The 19,623-nt window shown below is 37.8% G+C and overlaps 1 protein-coding gene across 4 annotated transcripts in view; it reads left to right on the forward strand.

The window, feature by feature from the left end:
• Nucleotides 1-19,623, forward strand: part of ppp2r5ca (protein phosphatase 2, regulatory subunit B', gamma a) — a 50,068-nt gene that overhangs the window by 4,921 nt on the left and 25,524 nt on the right. Inside the window, exon 1 of one of the 4 annotated variants that reach the window (XM_017713831.2) lies at nt 10,852-11,061. The exons of 2 other annotated variants lie outside the window; for them this stretch is intronic. In XM_017713831.2, coding sequence (XP_017569320.1) covers nt 10,968-11,061 — 94 coding nt within the window. In that variant the 5' untranslated portion in view covers nt 10,852-10,967. Of the gene's footprint in view, nt 1-10,851; nt 11,062-19,623 lie in introns of those variants that run through there. One more of the 4 variants, XM_017713832.2, reaches the window with a different exon arrangement.

Consider the following 19,623-nt stretch of genomic DNA (forward strand, 5'->3'; position numbering starts at 1 on the left):
GGTGAGCTTTATATGCCCAACAAACTGGTGGACTTTCATGTCTTTGAAGTGGCAGTTTGCCAAACAGGCTTTGGATTAAGAATTGATAGCCCACATGGAACCTCGTCCTTTTTAACTTTCAGGAGATAGCATGGTGCATAATTTATGGCGCAGCGGATGCCAGCAAATGTTTGCGCTCAGTCTCGATGACATAGTATACTCAGTCTCGTCTGGAAAACACAGTGTGCCCCACGTGTGCAAAGGAGTAGCATTTCAAAATAACTTCTTTTTTCAGTACTCTGCAAACCACAGGCTCCCCATGACTCTTTTTTTTTTTTTTTTTTTTGTTATGACTGAGCCAGAGCTGTTTGGTCTAAACCAGATCTTATGGTTCTTACAGTCACTCCCACCTTTTAGTAGAATCTCTTAATTACTGTTGGCTCGACAGAAGTTACATGAATGAAGTGAACTGGTACTTTGCAGTTTGTCAGTGCATATGCTGTCATGCCACACATATTATCTTACAGGGTTTACAAGGCACACCTCAATAATTCATGCTGCCTTTTGTGTACTCTAGGTATCTTTAGACAATATGTGCAGTGTTTTCCAGTAATATGCTCAGTATATACTCCATTCAAGTTGGAATGTGATGTACATGCACCACTTGGGGGACCCCCAAAGTTGCACAGGCCACACTTTCTGAACAAACAGGCAGATATTGCACTTGCTGGCAGAAATAAATGCCAGCACATGGATTCAGTACAGCAAGAGTGCACATTGCAGACTGATCCTCAGCCACAGCAGTGCCTTTGTACAATATACCCAGTCAGAGACAAGGTTAACACACCCCTCTCTCTGTTCATGCTTATCAGGACTCAAAAGCATTCCCCTAGCAAGAGTAAGACTGTATGCTGTAAAAAATCAGTCAGGTAAGGTTATAATGATAAGGCAACTTACTTCACAGATTTAACTCAACTTAGTCAAAAATTCCCTTTAAATCTCATCTTTTAAGAACTGCATCTTGGTTGAGAGAACAATACAGTTTAAGTTGAGTGTACACAAATGAACTCTAGCCTGGGAGCTGCTAATGTAGCTAACGAGTAATGGAAACTTAGCAAATAGCATGGTGCAACCTGCATGCCTAAATCATCACAAACTTGCTTTAAACTGAGTCAGCTTGTATTGTAATCGAATAAGCTTGCTTATGTGCTTTCATGTGTGATGGGTTTATCCTTGGCATCCTTATTAAAGGTATCAAGATTTCACCCATAATCTTTGCAGTGGTTTAGCTTTCTGAAAAACTCTGACCACCAAAAACCACCATAAAGTACACCTGAAAAAAAAGAATAATTCTGCTTACCTTTTTTATTTTCTGAATTTAGTTTAGCTAAAAGTTCTCCTAACTTACATTTTGAGTAATGCATCTACAGTGAAAGGAAACAAGTATTCCGATATTCTTTTTATGTAATAAGCTACCAGCGCATATATGTCATGGGCTGGAGGTTAGGGAACCAGCCCTGTGACCGGAAAGTTTCTGGTCTGATCCCCATGACTAAAGTACTGCTGAGCAAGGCACCTAACCCCCATTTGCTACCCGGGCCCCATCGATAGGGCTGCCCACCACTCCGGGCAAGTATGCTCATTGCCCCCTATTGTGTGTGTTCATTAGTGTGCATGTATGTGGGTGTTTCATTGCACGGATGGGTTAAATGCGGAGGTTTAATTCCACAGTGTGCAAACACAGTTGGCTGATAGTTCTATATTAAATTACTAAATTAAATGTATTAAATAATTACTACTTCCAATGGCTTTTGACTATGTACTTATGCAAAAGCAAAGCATTTTTTGTAAAGTCATTTTTTTAAGTCATTGTCACACTAATAGCTTTGAGATATCTGCTACCTTTCATGGCATTGTGGTTAAATCTTAGCCTTTTTGTCTTGGCACACCATTTTGATTTGACAAAAAGTTACCAGACTGGCAAGGCTATGCAAGCTTCTTTTTTAGTAACCAGTCTTATTTTGTCTGTATGTTTGAGGTCATTGTCTTGTTGAAGTTTCTGTCTTCTCCCCAGAATGTATCTGTTGTTGTTGTCCCAGTGCTGTTTGCTGAGAAGTAGATCCACATCATGATGCTTCCAACTCTGTACTTCACTCTGGGTTTGGTGCATTTGGCATCATTTGCACATCTCTTCTTCTCTAAATATGACAAGCTGAATTTGTCTATGACAAGCCAAATATGTCTAGAGTGCATTTTTTGCAAATCGGTACTGATCTGTCTAAATGATTGTATGCAAACTCTACACATGCATCTTTGTCCTTCTTTTCAGTAGAAGATATTTGCATGGAGTGGAGGCTTTCAGGCCATCCTACAACTCTTTTCAAGTGACTACTGGTTTCTCTTTTATCTTTTTCTTATCTTATTTCCTGGCTGTAGATGGGGCTTAGGAGCCAGCTGCTCTATGGTACAACACAGTCATTTTAGCTCGGTTGTTTTACTGTAGCGAGTCACACAGAAGGAAGCTGATGTTCCAGAGCATGTCAGCATTTATTATTGGTTCCATGTGTTCAAGCTAAACATAATGTAAGTAAAATACGTAGAAGGCCAACAAAGAACTGTGCAGTCAAGTTAGCATTTAAATGCGTTGCAAAGAGAATTAACAGGCAGCGTCTTAATCTTTCTCTCTCAATCACACACACAAAAATAAAAAAGTTGACTCTGTTTGTGTGCATGCCCAAATACATCTTAAACATGCACCCCAATTTCCCAACATATTTACAAGTTGGTTAACGGTAAGTTGTCTCTAGTTCACTCTCATTTCTTGTCTCAAAACAGTAATTATTGCCTTTTACACATAAGCATTGCGTTACTTGTCGACAAAATCTTCGCCCTGTAACCCAGGCCCGCTTTCCTAATACATATTATCAAACCTATTCTACTGACAGGGATGTTTAAAGTATTTGCTAGGGCTCTGTAGCTTTATCCATATAAGTGTTGTGTAATAATGTTGTCCCTGACAGCTTTAGGAAGTTTCTTCACCTTTACCATGATTGCTACTTGTTGCATGATATTAAATAACAATCATTTGATGTTAAGCCTACAAAATACAGTTTAAGTTGTGAATCCTTAGGAAAAAAAAGATAAATATATTCTGCAGTCAGAAGTCTGAGAGGAGATAGCTGTAACACCCACAGGCTGGAGTCTCTGTGATAGAGGGTGTTGTCACCTGTGGGTGCGAACAACTAAATTAGAACAACTAAACTGAATGTAAGTAATTTCAGTTTATAAGGAGGCAACCACTTCCGCTCTTGAGTGAGCTTAACTATGTTTTTAAAAACTGATAACTGTTTTCCCAATATGGAGAATATTAGACTAAACTAAGTTTAGAAAATTTTTGAAAAGCTATGCAAAAGTTGACTTAAAATTTCAAGTTGGCCTGGTATTACCTGACAGTCCAAGAAGTTTGTTCCAAACTAGGCTTATGTTGTCTTTTAATACGACCTCTGTTGGCTGTGGAAACCTCTTGTTCATGTTTAAATACGAAAATAATGTACTAAGTGCTGGAGAATTCCTATACAAACATCCAAAACCATCCTGAAGCATATTTTGTCAAGGTGGTGAAGGAGCCAGTTTCGAGCCCCGTGCTATAGCTCTTATGCACCCTGCTATAAATGTTTGGCTAAATTTGGTCAGTCACCATTGTCTTTTGTAAATGTTAGCACATTTCTCCCATCCTAAATGACAGCAATCTAACACTGCTAGAATCTATTGTTAAATATATGTTAGCTATTTGATCACTTATCACAAACATTTATTTAATTAATACATTTTTTTTATTTAAAATGGGTGCACTGCAGAACGAATGTGGATCCACTTAAACAAGAATGCAGATCTATTTAATCAGAGACAACAAAACAAGTTCAGCAGTTTTTGTGTATCATTTCATATCAGCAATCAGCTGCCCTGCGCTCTAAATATTGGTATCAGCTATTGAAAATTGAAAAACCCATATTATTTGACCACTAGTGTTAGGTTTATAGTTTGCTGTTAAGGTCAGAGTCTACATACAGTGGTTATCAAATTCACTCTATTTAGAATGCAGAACTAACCACTCTGCCCTACCACTACTGAGGTTTTATTAGTTCCTCTTTTGCACACTCTTGCTTCATTCAGCAGAAACCTAAATGATAAGCACTTTGACCTATTAGTAGCTCTGTGTGGTGACAGGAAGATTTGTGACTAGATTCATTGTTTATGTCGCTCTGAATTTTTATGTGTTTACTGTGTTTCACATACAGTACAGCAGTTCTAAACATGTATTCTCTTTTTTAAAAGTCCTATAGGTTTTTTATTTATTAAGATTTATCATGTGGTACTAGCACATCAGTCCTCGGTTTTATTGAGGGAACAGCAAAACGTCCTTTTGCACCACCCATTTTAAATTCCAAAATGGACTTTGCGTGTAAATATTTGAGCGAATGTAGTGAAGTTATATGTTTTCCTATGATTTCATTAACCTCTCCTAAAACACACTGTCAGATGAGAATGAAAGCTCAGTCCTTGAGATTTGATTTGGTGCATCATGCTGTAATGCAAAAGAGTAGAGTTGTAATTTAAGTTAGACAGTAGTGGTTAAATTAAAAGTATCTCCATTGTCTTGGCAAACAGTTATAACCAACAGCAGCGTTTTTGTGTTATGTACAAGCTGATAAAATATCTGCAGTTAGCAAAGTAAAGCTATCATCTTGCTATTGTTAATCTAATGAATTAGCTCACTAATATTAGTTGACAAGCAAGCATTCAATAGTTTAGGACATTAAAAAAAAAAAAAAAAGAAAAGATTTTCAGTAATTGATTGTCTAGCTCAACTTAGCACAACAAGCATTGACTTGGTGCTTCTTTTGACCACTTCCATACAAATTAAGGTGCCCATGATCTGGTACCTATTTTCAGTCTTAGGAGTTGAATCTACATTGGCAAGAAATAGCATGTTAAAACTTTGGAATTACCTGCTTCTATGTTTAAAATTACTCTGGTCTTCATCTGAGCTAATAACAAAAGTAATTTACTGTTCTTGTCCATGTTGAATACATCATTAAAAAAAATCACTGTGTAGGTTGAAAAAAGTATGTGAACCCCTAGGCTAATGACTTAATTAGTAAGAACTAATTAGAGTCTGGAGTTAGCAAACCTGTAGTCCAAGCAACAAATTGAGATTGGAGGTGTTGGTTAAAGCTACTTTGACTTATAAAAAAACATTTTGAGTTTGCTATCCACAAGAAGCATCTGCTGACATCATGCCTCACAAAAAGAGATCTCAGAAGACCTATGATCCATAATTGTTGATTTGCATAAAGCTGGAAAGGGTTGCAAAGTAATCTTAAAATGTTTAGGTACTTATTTGTCTATATATAGACATATTGGCTATAGGTGGAGAAGATTAAGTACTGTGTCTACTGCTCAGCCAAGGTCACTCAAATGCACAATGCAGAATGCTCAGTGAAGTTAAAAACCCTATCGTAAGACTTTAAAGAAAAGGAACTGGTTAACATCTCTGTTCCTGAGTCTACCATATAAAAAAGGATAAACAGGGACACCATGGAAGAAAACACATTGCTTCACACCTGAAGTTTTCCAAAGAGCATGTTGACACTTCAAAACGCTCCTGGGAATATATTTTGTAGATTGATGAAACTAAGGTTGAATTGTTAGGAAAGAACAAATGTACTATATACACTGATCAGGCATATCATTATGACCACCTCCTTGTTTCTACACTCATTGTCCATTTTATCAGTGCCACTTACTATATAGGTGCCCTGTGTAGTTCTACAATTACAGACTGTAGTCCATCTGTTTCTGTGCCTACTTTGTTAGCCCCCTTTTACCCTGTTCTGTAGTGGTCAGGACCACAATGGGCCCTCATAGAGCAGGTACTATTAAGGTGGTGGATCATTCCAGCAATGCAGTAACACTGGCGTGGTGGTGGTGTGTTAGTGTGTGTTGTGCTGGTATGAGTGGATCAGACACAGCAGTGCTGCTGGAGTTTTTAAACACTGTGTCCACTCAAACTACAAACAGTCCTTCCTTGTCAGTTCACCTTGTAAATGTAAAGTCATAGACGATAGCTCTGCTGCTGCACAGTTTGTGTTGGTCATCCTCTAGTCCTTCATCATATCTGCTGTTAGCTGGATATTTTTGGTTGGTGGACTATTCTCAGTCCAACAGTGACACTGAGGTGTTAGCACTGCTGTGTCTGATTCACTTGTATCAGTGCAACAAATACTAACGCACCACCATCACGTCGGTGTTACTGCAGTGCTGAGAATGATCCACCAATTTCCCTAAACATTTCTGAAAATCTACTACAGAATATCTTAAAAAATAAAATAAAAATCTGCCTTTTGGAGTGGACCAGACCTTAACCCAGTAAACATGCTATGAAATGAACTTAAGAGCCATTCACATCAGACATCTGAAGAATATGGCTAAGCTCAAGCAAGGATCCAGTAAGGATAAATGGTCTGTGACTTAAACAGATCATGTTTTTTGTGACCAATTATTGTAGAAAACTAGGTAATTCCAGAGGATTCACATTCTTTTTCTTTCTGCTGTATGCTGTACAGAGAGAAAATACTGTGTGTAAATTTGTATCTGATGTTCACACATCTTTGATATGTATAGGCCATATCCTGAATCTTTACTTTGTGCTTGGTTCCTGGCTTTTTGGTCATTGTCTTTTAAGGTCCGTGCCTCTTAGACTCTTCTTTTAATGCCACAATGTCTTTTTTAAGACTCTTATACATTGTACATTTATAGTGGCTTTGATGAAGGTAGATTGTGTTGGTCTAACCTGTTTAAACAGCGGCCCGGCTGCCTGTTTGTAGCGAGTGTGTGTTTTGCTTGTGCTGCTATCTTTTGGGAAGTTAATGAATGTGCATAAACAGATGAGAAAAACTGCAGTAAGTCAATGGTTACAAGATTTAGTTTAATATTTATTGGGTGTGATTTAAATCATAATCTAATTATGTTTGATGAACTGAATAAGGGAAAACACTGGGCAACACTATTCTTGACGTAGTACAGTAGCATATTAGATTTGAAATGAAACATATCTTTGAAGGGACACCTTGAACAGACACATGGCAGAATCTGGTAATTTGGTAGAACATGTTATTAAAAATGCACAGTGATGACAGGTATTTTGAATTACCATCTAAAGTACTGCCAGAGGTAATTTAGAGATACAAAGCAGCTGTTTTCACAAGCTTTTACTCCTCTGTCACATTCGGATTCTGTGTTATATTCTCTCTTGTGTGTGGATCAGATACACCCATGTCAAACAGTCATAGTCAGAGCAGATACAGCAGAAGGAGGAGAGGTCTCAGAACTTTCTCCTTCATGAAAAAAGTGAAAATTCACATTTCAACCATATTGAGAGAAGAACAATGTAGGATTTCACAAAAACATCTCACAGATTGCATGTATATGAAGTAAAATGCTGAAATTATAATAAACGTCCTCTACATATTACATGGTTTTGTTTAACAATCAGCTCAGCAGATTTTGTTGAAACTAAGCCCAGTTTCCCAAAGCATTCTTAGTTTTAAGATTATCTTAACTGGTAGAGGCAGTGTTCAATGTGACGCTCACTCTACCTTTTAAGAATCATCTTTGTACTAAGATGCTTTCAGAAAATTCAGCCCTTAATAGTTAGATGCTACTGTGCATACCAAAATTCATTCTGCTGCTACATCATCAAAGCAGACAAGTAAAAACACATTGCACTGTTGCAGTACAGCTGTACATTTGCATGTCATGACACTACCTCCACCATGTTTCACGGGTGAAGCTTTTTTGTGTACTTTTTCATGAACGATTGTCTGGGGTCTCATTTCTAACAATATGTAAAGTTTGCATCCTACATGTTTATGCAGCCCGAAATGGCAGAATCTGTATAATGAAATTAAAAGTTTGAATAAGAAATTTGAAATTTCTGACACTGTGTGCAATACCTGTGCATAATCCCTTTATAATTCACAGTTATCGTGAGTTTGTGTGCGCATGCTTTTGGTCCCGTTCCATCTCCTCATCTAGGTAAATGTGAATTTTTAAAGGTGTTTCTGATCTTTAAATACTTTTATTAATTATTCATGATAATGCATGCATCCTGTATGCATACAAATAGGGCTATGTTTCTTAATGAACCTACTTATAGAGGTGATGGCAGAACCAACTCACAAAAGTAAATAAGCGAACTAGACTGTGAAATTGAAGCATACGTAGCAGAGGTGAATATTCAAAAACATATTTTAATTGGTGGTCTTTCTGTAAGGAACAAAAGCAATAAAAGAAAGACAATGGAGTGGCAGGAAGTTATAGTTGCTATAAATGCAAAGCAGGGACTTGATAAACACTGTTGCAGAAATGAAAAATGGTTTGAACTGAAGCTGAATTTGGCTGTATCTGGTAGCATTTTGCTAGATATAGTTGAAAGAAAATGTTTGAACCCTCAGTTATGGCACATTTTATATATATTTATACATATTTTCAATATGTTAAACCCAACAAGTAAAAGGTGTGCACTAACTTGTCAAAAAATGCCATATTTTGTTTGTTCTTTGTAGAATGTGTTAAGTGGTGATGTTCAAAGTTTGTGTACATCTGTACATTCAATTACCATCAACTAGGGCTGAATGATTTGGGGAAATATCTAATAGAGATTTTTCTGATCAATATTGTAACTGCCATTAAAATTGTGATTTATTGTCCATGAATTAAAGTTTAGGTGTGTTATTTTGGTCAAGAAGACCAAAATATCGACTTTCTCTTTTGCTGGAAGTTTGAACGCTAAACTGTTAAATTTCCCTGAAAAACTTAAGACAATAGGCTACAATTAAAATTTAATTACGTTGTCCGCAATAGGACTTACATAAAACTGCAACAAAAAAAAAACAGTTTTCGTGCATAAAGTTTTTCACAAAACTGCAAACTTATGCTAATTATACTATTAAATATTACAAAATCATAACTAGAGAAACATTTTGCAGTTTCCTCTGACTTTGTTATTTAGATGAGTAATCAGGTCTTTAGATAAACCATGTTTAGTCAGGAATAAAAAATGAACATTTATTTTGTAAAATTGTTCATGCTTGGTGTAGTGAAAAGGACAGGTAGTTATTAAGTTTTGAATTGGTGTTAAATCAACAGCCTGTGGTGAATACATCGGATAAGGTTTTCATCTTTCATCTACCTGGTTGGATTGCATGTTTACCCACATAATCAGCATGTGGTAATTTGCTGAAATAGCAACAAGTAACAGAAGGTGTTGCAAAGATCTTGATGTGCTTGTTTGGCTGTTTACTCTTCAGTGTATACACAGGGAACAATGGATAAAGAGAGACTTGTGTGTCTAAGTGCAGCCTTGAAACCACAGTGCATTTTTAATGCACTATTTTTCTAGCAACAGTGTGCTACCTCTTGTGTCCTAGGTCTTTCCTCACAAGGTGCTGTGCTTTCTATGTCTGTCAAATATCACTGAGCAGAATATGCTTTCTCCTTTTTTTAATCTCTTTCATTTCCTGTTAAGGTTGCTATGGCATTTTGCTCTCTCAGCTGTGCCAGACCTTGCATCTAAGTTTCTTATCTGGGATAAGATAACAAGGGGTATTTGTCAAAAACAGAGACGAGTTGTTGTTTGTTAAAAGCACCTCTTGACCAGTGCCAAAAAAGGAAAAGACAAAAAGAGAATATTTTTACTGAAGAGCAATCAAGCAATGTAATTACAACATTGTTAGTGACTTTTTAAATTAAAATTCTCTATAATATCTCGTGGTGCTTAATTAGTATAACGTGTATATAATATATAGACGGCTCGTCTTCAATCTCACCAAGTTCAGCCATGTCACCCCACTGCTGCACTCCCTTCGCTGGCTTCCTGTAGCTGTATGCATCAGATTTAAAACCCTAATGCTTGCCTACAAAGCCAAAAATGGACCAGCCCCTTCCTACATGATGGCAATGGTGAAATCTCGAACTGTACCATGAGCCCTTCGATCTTCGAGTACAGCTCAGCTTGACCCGCCATCCTTCAAGGCGCGTGGAAGACAAGCATCGAGAATTGTTCTCCGTACTGGCACCCAAGTGGTGGAATGAACTCCCCCTGGCTGTCCGAACAGCCTCTTGCTGTCTTCAAAGGCAGACCAAAGACTCATCTCTTTATACAGCACTTAAATGAGCACTGAATTAAGTATTGAATGTAATATATTGTGCTGCACATATATATTATATTTTATTGTATTGCACTGTGTATTGTAGTTTACTGTATTGTATTGCATTGTATGGCACAGAGTTCTGTGTTCCTTTTTTCTGTGTATCTAGTGATTTTTTTTTTTCTAGCAGTACCTGAGCTCAGGACTGTCTTTTTCTCTAACCTATTGGTAACTAGCAAAGATACTTTCTCTAGATTGACAAAGCACTTCTTGTAAGTCGCTCTGGATAAGAGCATCTGCTAAATGCTGTAAATGTAAATGTCTAGTTTGCTGGTAGTTTTTCAGGTTTCTCTTAAATGTGTCTAATGCCGTCAAGCTACATTGCTGTATACCTAATGTTGTCAAACAGTGTTTGATCACAGCTCATCACAGTCTTGTTCTAATTATTGTAACAATAGTGCTGAAATGGTCATGTAGCTCCTGTCTTCAGAAAAGGGCGCTAGAGCCTGATAGCTGTAAATGAGCGGAGGAGGGGCCATACAGACTTGTGAGTCCTCCTTTTTTCCCCCTGCCAATAGCACTGCAGTTTATCGCACAGTCTGGTGACAACACCCTTCCTAGCTGCAGTGAGCCAATGGCCTCTTCAATCCCTGCTGACATCACTGGCTAGCCAGTTCCCTCCAGCAGCAGGGAGCTTCATTTTCTGCTTGGCTTTTGTGCTAAAATGGAGGCTGGTTCCTTGCCTTAAGTGGATTGCCTTCTCTCAGTCGAGTATACATGTTGACATGCAATAAAACAGGAAACAGGATGGTTGTAGATGCACCTAATTCCAACGGGCCTTTCCAGCCGGTGGCCCTAATGCACTTCAGAGGTAGGTGATCCATTCTTAATGTTTTTTTTGTCAATCTAGAGGAGAAATAGAGAACGTATGTTTCTGCCTGTGGTGGTTGGTGTTCTGAATTGAGTCAATAGTACTGCACTGCTTGGCTGGAGGAATTATTTTAAGGATTATGGATGATTGGGCTGGTAGGTATTTGGTGGCTGTTATAATGTTTGGTCAAGCGTTATAGACGAAGCACAGGGAGCTAGGAAAACCAAAAAAAGCCCGTTTTACAACCCTCTGCCCATCCCCCCACGACTCTGATGTCAGCGGAAGTGAGCTCACAGCTCAAGGAAGGGTGTGTGGCACAGTGTTTCTTCTGTATGGGTTTGCGATGATGATGATGATGATGATTTATGAGGAAGCGGGCACTGCTATTTTTCCACTACCTTGTGCTAAACGGCCATTTGTTGGATATGCTGTTAATTCTTGAGACATCTGTTGTCTTGAGTGTATATTCAAGCTTCGGTCTCCTCATCTTTCTCTGGTTTGAGAGAGAGGCATCTAGAATTGGAAACTGAGAGAATTACACTTTTGCTGCTACAAGTCCAGTCGGCCCCACATTATGTGTGGGTCAGAGCAAACGTGCCTGGAATCAGTAGAACATTGTTCCGCTGAATAAAAGACAGAAATACGCGGCTCACTGTAAATCAGTCACACTCTTGTATTTACTGTTGATTGTGAATGACATCAAACCAGCCTTGGCCTCAAATGGCAGCCATTTGTGTGTACTATTTTTGTGTGCGCTGTGCATGTGGTGTGCAGTCCAAGCTGAGGACTAGCCTGCATATCCTGTCTCTGCCCAGGGTAATGTGTTATGTGGCTATAAACAAAAAAACAACAATTTGTTAGTCAACAAAACGGAGCACTGTTTTATGTGACATTTGTATTTGAAATCTTATAGGCTGATTTAGCACAGCCTAAAATAAACTGTTGCATCTTCATTTAGTTCATTTACACATGTGTTTCATATACTGTTAGTCTTATGAGTGCATAACTGGAGTTTGGATAATTAGTCATGTGACCTGTTCAGTACATTTAAACAGTTAAAATAACAAAAATCAAGTGTTGAAAGTGAAACTGAACAACAAAATGAACAACAACATGACAAAATAGACAAAACTTACCATACTTAGTGAAACCTGAAGGATCACTATTGATACTGGTTAGATTAGTTCTTGATATGCTGCTACTGCTACTTGCTAAGGAAAAATGGGTATTACTGTTTTGGAGGCTTTTATCACACTGTAGTAACATTGCTGTAAGCATAATGCAGCCCTTTCTGTTATACAACACTGACCTGGGGTATTTTTGGAATGAATAGAAACGTATCGGTGTTATGCAATTGAATCCATCCACATGGCTGACATGGCCAAGATACCCAGGCCCGAGAGCTTAAACATCCATCACACAAATAGGCCATAATGCATCAGTGTTAATAAGTTACATGACCTGCTATAGGTTGCTGCAGCTGAGGCATTGTTGTGAGAACCTTTTCCATATTCAGTCCAAACCAAACAGTAATTACATCCCATGTCTGTTTTCAGTGAAAACGTAAAGTGAGTTCCCAGGAATCAATGAGGAAATGATACATGGTAAACAAACTAGGAACTCTGGCTTCCCTTTCTAACCTGCTAGATCCAGTGATTAAAGATTAGAGGTGATAGATCATAGTAGACAGTGATCATTAAAAATAGGATCCAGAAGAGATTTTATAGACATCAAGATGTTTGGTGAAGCAGCATACCTCCTGACAAGGTCTTTCATGCACATCCAGATTAGGCATATTTCAGTTATCTCCAAGATAAGACATTTAACTGATGTTTTCCCCATCATAAAAACATCACACCTTTGTTGGACCATTTTCAGCTGCTCTCTTTTGAATAAATTGAATTTAAAATGGACTGAGGGGAAGTGGTAAAAGCATCCTGTGGTCTGAAAAATCAACTTTTGAAATTATTTTTGGAAATCATGGACACTGTGTCCCCCAGGCTAAAGACCACTCAGCTTGTTAACAGTGCAGAGTTCAAAACCAGTATTCCTGATGGTATAGGGATGCATTAGTGCACATGGCTTGAGTGACTGACAAATCTGTGAAGCCAGCATTAATGCTGAATGATATATACATGTTTTGGCAATGTATTCTGCCATCCAGACAATGTCTTTTTTTAGGGAAGGCCTTGATTATTTCAGCAAGACAATGTCAAACCACATTCTGCATGTATTACAACAGCATTGCTCTGTATTAAAAGAGTCTGGGTGCTAAACTGACCTGCCTGCCATCCAGACCTGTCACCAGTGAAAACATCAGGCGCATTATGAAATGAAAAATACAACAAGAGGTCCAGAACTGTTCAGCAGCTGAAATCCTATGTTAAGTAAGAATGGGAAAACATTTCACTTTCAAAACTACAGCAGTGTCTCCCCAGTTCCTAAACACTTACAGTGTGTTGTTAAAAGATGATGAAACACATTGGTAAACATGCCCCTGTCCCTTTTTTGAAACATGCTGTTTGCATCAAATTCAAAATGAGCATATTTTTGAATTAATGAGCAACATTTTGAATTAATGAGCAACATTTGTCATAGAAATGTTGAAACTGAGATCACTCAAAGAGCGTTGAAAAGGAGTGTAGAATTTAACCTCACACATAAATAATGGATTGAAGTCCAGCCTCTGTCAAAGCTGCATCAACCTACTTCAGAAACTGCAAACTTACGCACTGTTTGTTTCTTCTTATGGCTTTCTGCCGCTGCTAGTGCCTCAGCTGGTGCCACGCTGACGTTGTGCAATGAACCCAGATTGGGAAAGAGGTTTTTTGGACCCAGTATAGCGGGTATGTTGAGTAATTTGCTGGTATAGGCCTCACAGCTGTCATTGGTTTTCATCAATAAATTCTCTTGGCACAAAGCAGGATGCATGTCAGGAGGAAAGTAGGGTGCATAAACACCAGCCATTTTGCTGCTGTACTACTGTGTCATTGGTAGACAAATTATCCAAACTCTATTCATTTTACAAGGTTAATTCATAGGCCTATATCAATAAAATAGGTCTAAATGGTAAAAATGTAGGGATAAGTTAACAGATAATTAATGGTTGGTTAACTCTGTGTCCTCTAGGAGAATTTTAGCACATTTTTAACAAGGATTTACTTAAAATTGGGCAGTATGACAAAATTCTTATGATAAATTACATAACAATTTTCTGATCCTATCATGGACATTGTCAGTACTTAAAACACTTTCCAACTGCCAGTTTATTTGTCCTGTTGAACTGGATCTAAGCAATGCAATATGGAAAATGTTTAATGCAAATTATTTTATTCAGATTTTTCATGGTATTTTTTTATTTGTAACACTACTTTATCTTTTCTAACTTTTTTATAGATGTCAGAAAGAAGTTTTGTGACATGTTTGTGTATCATGAAAACCTTTTGTGATATATTTTTATCATATTGCCCACCTCTAGTTTTTTTTTTTTTTTTTAAATAACTGATTCGTTGACTTTTTTATTATTTTGATATTGACAGACAGTTTGATCTGTTCCAGGACAACATAGTGATAAGCAAGATGTAAAGTATTGTACATTTTAAAACATGCAAGAGAAAAATATGAATTAAAGGGACTTCTGCATAGTTCAGTGTTTAACATGTAAACAAAGTCATTCAGTGTTAATGTAAAATAGTTTTCTGCAGAAGAAATTACTGGCTCAGATTTATTTACAGTGGTGGTGAAAGGAACCAGCAATTGCAATGTCCAAAATCAAAATCAGTTATTTTATTATTTACTATCAAAAAAAAAAAAAAAAAAAATCAATGAATCTACACATGATTTGATCTTTAAATGGTGCTGAGGGTGAAGTAATGGTAAATCTAAATGAACCATTTTCATCACCTCTTCTCTTAACAACACTCTCTAAGAGTTTGCGAAATGATGAGACAGACTGCTATAAGTCAAATGTTTTCCCATTCTGGTTTGATATAGGATTTCCGCTGATCAAGAGTGGGGTTTCCTTTGGCGTATTTTTCATTTTATAATGTGCCAAATGTTTTAGTGGGTGACAGGTCTGGACAGCATGTAGGCCATTTTAGCACCCAGGCTCTTTTAATATAGAGCAATGCTGTTGTAATACATGCAGAATGTGGTTTGAAATTGTCTTGTTGAAATAAGCAAAGCCTCCCTGAAAAAGACGTCTGGATGGCAGCATATGTTGCCAAAACGCGTGTGTGTGTGTATATGTGTGTATGTATGTGTGTGTGTGTATATATATGTGTATATATATATATATATATATATATATATATATATATATATATATATATATATATATATATATATATATATATATATATCTCGTTCAGCATTATTGGTGCCTTCACAGATGTGCCAGTCACCCATGCCATGTGCACTAATGCACCCCTATATCATCATGAATGCTGGCTTTTGAACTCGAGTTTCAGTTAGCATTTGTGGATGCAGTGCCAAACTGTTTTCATAGACGGTGTTTTTCAGAAGTGCTCCTGAGCCCATGCAGTGATTTCTACTACAGGATCATGTACACTGAACAAAAATATAAACGCAACACTTCTATTTTTGCTCCCATTTTTCATTAGCTGAACTTCTAAGACTTTTTCTGTGTGCACAAAAGGCCTTTTTCTCTCAAATATTGTTCACAAATGTGTCTAAATCTGTGTTAGTGAGCACTTCTCCTTTGCCAAGATCATCCATCCACCCCACAGCGTGGCATATTAAGATGCTGATTAGACAGCATGATTATTGCACAGGTGTGCCTTAGGCTGGCCACAATAAAAGGCCACTCTAAAATGGGGTCCAGGGGGGTCAGAAAACCAGTCAGTATCTGATGTGACCACCATTTGCCTCACGCAATGCAACACATCTCCTTCGCATAGAATTGATCAGGTTGTTGATTGTGTCCTGTGGAATTTTTGTCCATTCCTCTTCAATGGCTGTGCGAAGTTGCTGGATATTGGCAGGAAGTGGAACATGTTGTTATATATCCAGAGCATCCCAAACATGCTCAACGGGTGACATGTCTAGTGAATATGCTGGCCATGCAAGAACTGGGATGTTTTCAGCTTCCAGGAATTGGGTACAGATCCTTGCAACATGGGGCCGTGCATTATCATGCTGCAACATGAGGTGATGGTCGTGGATGAATGGCACAACAATGGGCCTCAGGATCTCGTCACAGTATGTCTGCACGTTGTCCATAACATACACCTACCCATACCATAACCCCACCTCCACCATGGGCCACTCCATTCACAACTTTGACATCAGCAAACCACTCACCCACACGACCCCATACACGCAGTCTGCCATCTGCCTTGTACAGTGAAAACCAGGATTCATCCGTGAAGAGAACGCCTCTCTAATGTACCAGACGCCACTGGATGTAAGCATTTGCCCACTCAAGTCGGTTACAGCAACAAACTACTGTCAGGTGGAGACGCCAATGAGGACGATGAGCATGCAGCTGAGCTTCCTTGAGATGGTTTCTTACAGTTTGTGCAGAAATTCTTTGGTTATGCAAACCGATTGTTGCAGCAGCTGTCTGGGTGGCTGGTCTCAGACGATCAGAGGTAAAGATGCTGGATGTGGAGGTCCTGGGCTGGCACGGTTACAGGTGGTTCTGCAGTTGTGAGGCCAGTTGGATGTACTGCCAAATTCTCTGAAACGCCTTTGGAGACGGCTGATGGTAGAGAAATGAACATTCAAATCACGGGCAACAGCTCTGGTGGACATTCCTGCAGTCAGCATGCCAATTGCACGCTTCCTCAAAACTTGCGACATCTGTGGCATTGTGCTGTGTGATTAAAACTGCACATTTTAGAGTGGCCTTTTATTGTGGCCAGCCTAAGGCACACCTGTGCAGTAATCATCCTGTCTGATCAGCATCTTGATATGCCACACTCGTGAGGTGGAAGGATGATCTCAGCAAAGAAGAAGTGCTCACTAACACAGATTTAGACACATTTGTGAACAATATTTGAGAGAAAAAGGCCTTTTGTGCACATAGAAAAAGTCTTAGAAGTTCAGCTAATGAAAAATGGGAGCAGAAACAGAAGTGTTACGTTTATATTTTTGTTCAGTGTATGTTTTTCATGCTGTGCCGCATGAGGGCCCAAAGATCGTGGCCAGCAAATGCTGGTTTGTGCCCTTGTCCCTTGCATACAGAGATTTCTCCAGATTCTCTGTATCTTTTAACGTTATTATGTACCGCAGATGATGAAAAGCAAAAGTTCTTTTCTATTTTACATTGAGAAACATTATTCTTGAATTGTTGCACTATTTGTGCTGTCTTTCACAAGAGTGGTGAACCCCTCCCCATCTTTACTTCGAAAGACTCAGCGTCTCTGGGATGTTTTTTTTTTTAATGCCAAATCATGTTATTGACCTGTTGCCAATTAACCAACTTTTTGGAATGTGGTGTTGGCATAAAATTAAAAATGGACATAGATTAAAAAAAAACAAAAACAACAATGCAATTTCTCAGTTTCAACATTTGATATGTGGTATGTGAAGCATTTTCAAATAAATATAGGGCTTAAATGATTTGTACATCATTGCACATCAAAGCAACGCTTTGAAAATGGAAATGTACCTCTCCACCATGAATGGATATTAAAAATATGAATTACAACCAAGACTTGATCTCAAAACTATCATAAAACTGACATGAGACGGCAGGGAGTGTGTTCAAAACTATACATCACAACGTTCTATGAGATAGCTGAGATGCATCAAATGCTTTGGACATTGCTTTGGAAAAATTCTGTGTAGGTTTTTGTGAAGTGATGCATCTGACATCAAATCACTTGAATAATTTTGTTTAATTCTGAACAACTAAATTAACCAGAAATTCTGAAAAAATGGAATTCCCATTTAACAAAGAGTCAGAACTGTCATCTGTCACCACAAGTATGTAGGTCTTTGTAAAGCAGTTTTCCTATCCTAGCCTAGCATGTGAACATCTAGTATATATGTATAATATAGTTGAGCATAAACAAAAAGTCTAGGAGTTGCCTACTGTTAATTCTTAATTTCAATCAGGTCAATGGGACCAGATATTTTTCCAAGTCATTTTAGGTCATTTCTTTTAGACCCTTAATCTTGAATTTTACACACAAAGGGTAACTGGTGATTTCAAATTATGTCAAAAACCGAAAAACAACAAAAGTGGATAACAAAGTTTTGTTCCAACAACAGCTGTGTGTGTGTGTGTGTGTGTGTGTGTGTGTGTGTGTGTGTGTGTGTGTGTGTGGATGTATATCGGTGTTTTTGGATCAAAAGCTTATATCTCCAAAATAAGAACTTTACAGCAGAAGGAAAAAACATACATTTCTAAATTAAAATAAAAAACTTTATCCCAAAAATTCTGTCCCATGTTTTCATGTCACTTACAGAAACTCAAAACATTTTAGTCCCAAGGCAGAGTCTTATTTTAACCACATTTCTGCATTTTAGAGCAGGAAGTAAGACTGCATTTGGAGGCATTTGATAAAGTTTTGGTAGTGTTCTGATTGTTTAAGTAGTAACAAAATGCATTGTTCAGTCATTTATTGTAATAAGAAAACCCTAAATTAAGATTTAGTGTTTGCCTGATTGTGAACATTGACATTAGCCAGTGTAAGGGGTTCATTTCAAGTTCATTTATTTTGTGCCAAAACTTTCAAACAAAATAATAAAATCCATGAGCAAAATATTGATCAGAATGTCTAAAATACATTGCAAATACAAACAATGAGTTACATCAGACTTAATGTTGTAAAAAGACTACTCATTTTCTTTCATTTTGATATAATCTTTTTCTATTTTCCTATATTTTCTATATTTTTTTGCTTTTGGGATTGCTCTTTTGCTTCTCAAGTCTTTCTTTTGCTTTTGACTGTTTTTAACAGGGGACAGGTGTTAAAGAGGGCGTTCACGTATTCTATTTGTCAACTGATTTGGAGTGACAAGTCTCTTAAACATGTAGCCATGGACACTCCATGAGCTGTGATCCACCTTAAACTTGGCGGAGTGCGTCATACTGACATTATAACCAATGCTTGTCATAATTATTAATGTAACACACACTCAGGATCCTGTTTAAAGCTGTGTAATGTATATTTTGGAAATTAAAGTATTAGGTAAACTTAGCTGTTGAGTGAAACTGTACCATGTGACCTATTAAGTTTGCAGCTGCTAGCACTAGTTAGCTTAGTCCACTAAAGGGCTAACTAGACGAGCTTTGAAACTATTTGAATAAGTGTTTATTAACTTGCCTCTGGCAACATGCAGTTCCACTTGATTTTTACTGTTCCTTCCCTTACCTGATCGAGCTCATCAACTTACAGTATTACTGAGCTGTTCGTGTGCTGATCCGGTGTGTTGTGTCAGGAACCTGCAGGTCAAGGGAAATAGCATAGCCTTAACATAAACACAAGTGTTTCATCGCTACAAAAGGGAATAATTTTGATATTTCATGGTTAGCCATTCCATTCTGGGGTTTATAAAGTCTGTTACCTCCACCTTGTCTTGTTTCTACCC

The sequence above is a fragment of the Pygocentrus nattereri genome, chromosome 10 (assembly GCF_015220715.1).
Source record: "Pygocentrus nattereri isolate fPygNat1 chromosome 10, fPygNat1.pri, whole genome shotgun sequence".
NCBI classification, from domain to species: domain Eukaryota; kingdom Metazoa; phylum Chordata; class Actinopteri; order Characiformes; family Serrasalmidae; genus Pygocentrus; species Pygocentrus nattereri.